The sequence below is a fragment of the Heterodontus francisci genome, chromosome 9 (assembly GCF_036365525.1).
Source record: "Heterodontus francisci isolate sHetFra1 chromosome 9, sHetFra1.hap1, whole genome shotgun sequence".
NCBI classification, from domain to species: Eukaryota; Metazoa; Chordata; class Chondrichthyes; order Heterodontiformes; family Heterodontidae; genus Heterodontus; species Heterodontus francisci.
The window spans coordinates 109,147,583-109,154,454 of NC_090379.1; the positions used below are offsets into that span (position 1 = coordinate 109,147,583).

Sequence of the window (6,872 nt, forward strand, 5' to 3'; positions counted from 1 at the left end):
TGGCATTTCTGATCGAGAAGTCCGTGCATTTCTTTATCATCCTTGTCAAACCAGTCTGAGTGCCTGTGAGATTGAAATCCAATGGTCTAGTTACAGGTCCCTTGGATCACAAATCGTAACTTGTCCCAAAGCCCTTCTGCATTGGAATCTTCGGAGCCTGTGAGAGCAAGGCAGGAAGCAAGTTGCATTTATTTCTGGTTTTTATATCCTGGAAAGTATGGATATTAGATCTTCTTCTGGATTTTTTTGAAGATCTTCGTTGTCTGGGTGCCAGGCGTATGCTCATGGTCGAGCGTACAAGTCTGTGATCTGTGCAGCAGTTGTTTGCACCCCGTACGGCTCATGTGAGAATTACATCCTTCCTCTCCTGGGCTCTCTCTCTCTCTCTCTCTCTGACACACACAGAAACATAAACACAAAAGATCGAGAGAAAAATAGGTAAGTGCGTTCGGTGTTCATGGTAAACCTGTTAAATCTTCCTGGAGGTCAGTTTCTCTTTTAAAGTTGCAGGTCTGGGTTGTTTGTAGATTTTTGGGTGGTTGAGATTTCAGTCTGGAGATGCTGATCACTTTCAGTTCCCGACTGCAGCAAGTTGAAGGGTAGAATTCACAGCAGGGCTCCGTCTTTGGATTTTGACAGGTGTGCCAGGTCTCGGCTGGACAGGCTTTTGTGATGTTGTTCTGATTATCTTCCTGTCTCTCCAGAGAGCTACTTTTTAAAGTAAAAGTCTCTCACATGTTGCCTATGTTGGAAGACTTTGATCCCCTGCCTGTGGTGAGCAACAATGGCCCAGGATGTGGGGACTTCACAACTTCTTTGTTTCAGAAGCACCCATTCAATTAAAAAATGTCTCTTGCTGGGTTCAGGATGGGTGTAATTCACACCTCTGAGGGAGAAGATCGCGAGAGTAGATAAGGTCAGAGATAGTCTGGGAAACAAAGTAGATACAGTGATCTGTTTCAGAATTGTGTGGAGAGTAAATAGATGAAGAAGCACTGTAACCAGAGTCAGTGATAAAAAGGTAGCTCTGCTTTTAATTGATCTGCTTTAATCATTGAACTAATTTAACAATTGCAGTGAATGGATATTTGACTGCATTCTTCAGCTGCTCTCTGAATTTAGTCTGAGTCACTGCATAAATACAGGTGTTGGTGCAGGTGCTCAAAAGTTGCAGCATGTAGCCAGATTGTTCAGTGATATATGCAGGATCATGGGGACCTGTGTAATAATAAATGCCAGCAATTCGCCAATAAAGGAAAAATGCAACATTTGTCATCCATAACAGTATAAAACTGCCAGATATAGTGAACATTAAAATGATGGATTTCCTTCGGTTCTCCATCTCTGGGTCAGTGTGATTCTCACTCTTGCTGTGATCCAGTAGTTTCCTGCGGACTCTGCTGGCCACTAAAATGTGTCTGACAGTCAGAGCATTGAGCAGTAAAATCAGAACGAATGGAAGGAAAGGGGTTAAAATAATACTGAGACTTTGAAATGCTACCCAGGCAACTTCGGTGAAAAAACTCAGTGTTTCAATTGTCCCCCAGGGTACATTGTCAATTATATATTCAGGTTCATATATAAAGTACCAAGGAATATTTTTCAAGCAGAAGAACACACTCACTGTCGTTACAATTACAGTCACAGTTTTCTCTGTGCAATATTTTGTTTTCATTTTATGGCAACAAATTGTAACAAATCGATCAAAGGTGAAAGCAACGGTGAACCAGACAGAAATGTCTGTGGCTACATTAAGCAGGACATGTACAAGAGAACGTGCAGGAGTGGTGTCCAGGTAAGTACCTGGGAAATGAAAATGAACAAATCCAAACAGTATCACATCAGTGAAAACGACCAGTAGATCTGCCACTGCCATGGCCACCAGGTAGTGGGTGATACATTTGGAGAGTCCACACTTTCCTTGTGACAGGATCAGAATGGCCACTGAGTTAACTGAAATAAATGAACAAAAAGAAAGGGAATTAAGGATAGCCATCTCAGATGAACATGGGAATTACATAGGAACACGGGGACTTTAGAAGAGGATTTGGCCATCCAGCCCATTGAACTTGTTCTGCCATTTAATTAGATCATGGTTGATCTGTACCTTAACTTCATTTATCTGCCTCAGTTCCGTAACCTTCAGTACCCTTGTCTAACAACAGTCTATCAATGTCATTTTTTGAAATTTTGAATGGACCTAGCTTTAACAGCATTTTTGGGGAGAGAATTCTTGATTTCCAAGACCCTTAGGAAGTGCTTCCTGACATCATCCCTGAACAGCTGCGCACTAATTTTAAGGTTATGTCCCCTTGTTCTGGACTCTCCCACCAGAAGAATTTGTTTCTCTCTATTTACCCTATCAAATCCTTTAATCAACATGAACATTTCAATTAGTTAATCCTTTAGACTTCGATATTCAAGTGAATACAAGCCTAGTCTTTGCAACCTGTGCTCATAATTTAACCCTTTCAGCACAGCTATCAGTCTTATGATTCTGCGCTGCACCACCTCCAATTCAAATATATCCTTCCTGAGGTGAGGAGCCTAGAATGAATGCATTTACTCCAAATGGGGTCCAACCAGAGCTCTGTATAGTTGTAACTTAACTTCCACCCCTTTGTATTCCAGCCAAACTTGAAATAAAGTATAACATTCCATTAGACATTTCAATTATTTCCTTTCTATGTATCCCCAAGCTTTTATTGATTTCTCTCTTCTGATCCACACTTCCGAGCTTGTCCCCATTTGAAATACTTTGATCTATCTTTCTTAGGTTCGAATTGAATGACCTCACACTTTCCAACAGTAAACATCTGCCATAGCTTTGCTCTCCCACTCAATCAATTAATGTCCTTTTGAAACTTTCTGCTCCCATCTAACTTAGTGTCATCAGCAAACTTGGATATGCGGCTTCCTATTCCATCATTAAACTTATCAATAGACACAGTGAAAATCTGAGACTCCCTTATGTACAACATTAGTTACCTCTGCAAAAAGATCCACTAGGTTAAACATGACTATCCATTTACAAATCTAGTTCCGGGCAGGGATGCCAGAGAGCAAGTTTGTTACATGTAGCGATCTGAGAGGCAGGAAATTACAGCTAGTGATACCAGGATGCAAGGCGATTATAGCTAGGGATTGAAGACAGCCTGGGATTTATGGATCATGACTACGCTAGATTGAGAAGAATTGTGTGGTACTTAAAAAAGAGACTTGCATTTATAGAGCCCCAATCACCATCTCAGGGCATCCAAAGTGTTTTACAGCCAATAAAGTGCCTTTTGTTTTGAGGTGTAGTCACTGTTATAATGTAAGAAATGCAGCAGTCAATTTTCACACAGTAAGCTCCCACCATCAGCAATGTGATAATGACCACAAATGCTTTGCAATATCAAGGCAATTGCATCATTTGTAACTGTGTCATCATTCAAAAGTTATTTTCTTACATTAAATGTTTAATTGGCTTACCAGGAACTCCAACAACGGCAAGAACAGTGTAGTAAATGTCTTCTATCTGATGAAATATTGTTGGCTCACGCATTTTCTGTGAGATGTGATGGTTTCTGTTGGTGTTGTTGACAATAACTCTGATTACATGAAACATTCTGAGGAGCCAAGTTTTTATACAGGAGGGAAATCTCCAGTGAGGTGTCAGTTACATGATCATTAATATTAATTATAGTTCGTTGAACAAACAATTGGAGGCAATCATGTGAAATCTCACATGCTCATCATGTAATAAAAGAATAATTAACTGGAGCTGACACTGCCTTAAATGAAGATATTCCATAGAAAATATAATTGAATATAACGATGATAGAGGGGTATTTTTGATCTATGGCATTGAAATTTTCTATGCACCATTTCCTTTCAATTCAGTATTAAATGTCAGTAATTTTTAGACATTTTCAGTGTATTTGCCGAGTGCATTTGACACAGAAAGAGTTAAAAAAAATAACTGATTTCTGTGCTTTGCAAATTGAAGAGCTTAGGTATTAAAAAATAGAGACTTCTTGCAAACCACCTCTTTTTGCCATCCTTTTACTATTTATATACCTGTGGGAGACTTATGCATTCCTCTTTATGTTAGCTGTGAGTCTCTTCTCCGAGTTTCTGCTTCTGTTATTTGCTTTTTCACTTCCACTCTGAACCTTCTATATTGAACCTGGTTCTTCATTGTCTTATTCACCTGACATCTGTCATGAGCACACCTTTTCTACTTCATTGTTATCTCTATTTCTTTCATCATCCGGGGAGCTCTGGATTTGTTTGCCCTACCTTTCCCCTTCATAGGAATAAACCTTGTGTTACGATTAGTTGAGGAGGGGTCGAAAGGCTCTCCTCTTGCCCTACTCCTTGTTTGACTGCAACAGGAATGAATTCTTTTAAACAGTGTAAGTGCTTACCAGTTCACTGAGTGTTTAATACTTTATGTGTTATGACCATAAAAGAACCAATTGGACAGGTTTCCTGGAGTTTAAACAAGAAAGAGGTTAGTTTATTGTACTTAAAACCAAAATCTGATCTTAGTAAATAAATATATGCTATCTCCAATTTTCACACCACTTCCCTGCCACACACACACACACACATGCAAATAGGTTATGGAGTGAAGAAGAGTAGATTGATTGGATTAGAGTCCAGAACAAATAAAAGAATATATAGTCTGCGGGGTCTGGTAAGTCAGTGATCTTCCGGCTGAACTGTGGTCCTGAAGTTTCTGGCTGGTAGAGGTGGCCAGCTGGTTCAAGGTTTTCTTGGAGACATTGATGTACATGACTTTCTCCCTGGAGTCTCTGCCTGCAGAAACGATGTTTGGCTTGGATGTTTTGCAGCCGCAGGGAGGTTTCAAAACTTACAGTGTTGCCTGGAGTCAGAGAGATAGACCCACTTGGGTTCTGCACTGGTTCAAACTCAGAAGCTTGTCTGATGTGTCCAAAAGAAACTCCAAGATTTCACACAGATAGAGAGACTGTCACATGATTGTCCCGGTATATTCTCTTTTGCACTTTAATGAGATCCAAGTCTAAGAATTCCAATCTCTTTCAGGTCTTATTGTTTCAATCCGTACCACTTGAGTTTCATCTCCATGAGTGTTCATATTCCAAGATGGCTTTGAATGTCTTGCTAATGAAATTGATACCAGGTAGCTTATTCAAGCTGCTCAAGCCATTTTTCTGGTTGAGGGCTATTTCGACATGCGTCTCCATCTTGATACCTTGGAATATGTGGTGTTTCAAGGCAAATTGCAGTGGCCATCTTAGCTTATTTCTTTTTAAAAGTTGAATTTAGGTTTCCAATCGATGAATTAAAAATTATCATTCAGCATAGCACATTCATCACACCTCCACACCACATGCAATAGCAGAGTCCAGCTCTCTGCTGACCACTTCAGCTATTTTACAAGCTTTTCAAAAGAGGTGAAAAATGCTTCCACATCCCCCTCATTGAACTTAGGTCTCAACTGGGAAAACTTTTAAGAGTTCAGTACTCAGTTTGAGCTAGGGGGAGATCCATCACGAGCGGTGCCTTCACTGGGTACACTGAGTCTTCCCTTATTTAATTCAAGTTGCCTTAACTCCCTTTGGAATGCTGTTTTCCCTTTCCTGAAATTCATCCCTCTTTCTCCTTTTGGAAAGCTCTTTCTTTATTCCCTATCCTGAAACTCTCTCTGCTCTTTTTCCTTCTGGAATTCTAATTCTAGTCTCCTCTGTTCTAGTGGTACCTAAGCGAATGTTACTTTGTCTGTTTCCGGCTCTAAACCTATCTCTGATTTTTCAGTTTCAAGTGCAAAATGGTTGGCTACAAATTTTAGGATTTCAAGTTTCCTAGCTTTTGGATAGATATATAATCCCTAACTGCCCAGCTACATTCCTCAACTCTTCAATATAAATGGCCATTAACCTGTCCCAAGTTACTTCACTCTGGTCTAGGAAGGTCCTGGCCTTGAATGTGAACATTTTAATGCTCTAGCACTGAAAACCACAAGAAAACCTTTACCGAAGCGTTCATATTTTTGCTAGGGATCTATTTGGTTTCCCACTTCCAATTTCTCATTTGTCATTGGGTTTTGATCCAAGATGCAAGCCATCAAATTTATTTTACGATCAGGTGAGAGGGGGCCAAAAGGCTCCCCTCTTGTACTTCTCCATGTCCCTCTCCTTGTTTGACTGCAACAGGGTTTATTTCTTTTAAACAGTGAATGTGCTTACCATTTCAGTGAGTGTTTAATCCTTTATGTGCTATGATCAGAAAAGAACCAATCGGACAGGTTTCCTTGAGTTTAAATAAGAAATTAACTAGTTTATTGTACTTAAAATCAAAATTCAATCTAAGTAATAATAATAAACTACGCTCCAACTTTCACACACATGAGAATCCCACAAACACACACACAAATAGGTTACAGAGTGAAGAGAAGATTGGTTGGATTAGAGTCCAGAATAAGTAAAAGAATATACAGTCTGTGGGGTCTGGTAATTCAGTGGTCTTCCGGCTAACCTTGTGGTCCTGAAGTTTCTGGCTTGTAGAGGTGGCCACCTGATCTGGGGTTTTCTTGGAGACAGTGATGCAGATGGTATTCTGCGTGGAGTCTCTGCCTGCCACAATGATAGGCTTGGATGTTTTGCAACCTGCAAGAAGGGTTCAAAACTTACAGTGTTGCCTGGAGACAGAAAGAGGGAGAGAGAGAGAGCCTCTTGGGTCTTGCACTAGTTAAAACTCAGAAGCTTGTCTGATGTGCCAAAAGAAACTCCAAGATTTCACACAGATGGAGAGACTGTCGCATGATTGTATATTCTCTTTTGCACTTTAATAAGATGCAGGTCTCAGAATTCCAATCTCTTTCATGTCTTATTGTTTCAATC

General features: G+C 40.0%; 1 protein-coding gene across 1 annotated transcript; it reads right to left on the reverse strand.

Moving 5' to 3' along the window:
• Positions 1-1,051: 1,051 nt before the first annotated feature.
• LOC137373363 (probable G-protein coupled receptor 139) lies at positions 1,052-3,547 on the reverse strand. Its single transcript, XM_068038186.1, has 2 exons — positions 3,475-3,547; positions 1,052-1,953 (listed from the first exon to the last, which is right to left on the reverse strand). The coding sequence occupies exons 1-2, from the start codon at positions 3,545-3,547 to the stop codon at positions 1,052-1,054; spliced, it is 975 nt and encodes a 324-aa protein (XP_067894287.1).
• Positions 3,548-6,872: the final 3,325 nt, after the last annotated feature.

What these genes read in the sequence shown, in the direction of transcription:
- LOC137373363 (XM_068038186.1), bottom strand. Translation starts at nt 3,547, where the DNA reads ATGCGTGAGCCAACAATATTTCATCAGATAGAAGACATTTACTACACT. An exon ending in TGCCGTTGTTGGAGTTCCTG is followed by an intron (nt 1,954 to 3,474) that starts GTAAGCCAATTA and finishes CATTTATTTCAG; the next exon opens with TTAACTCAGTGGCCATTCTG.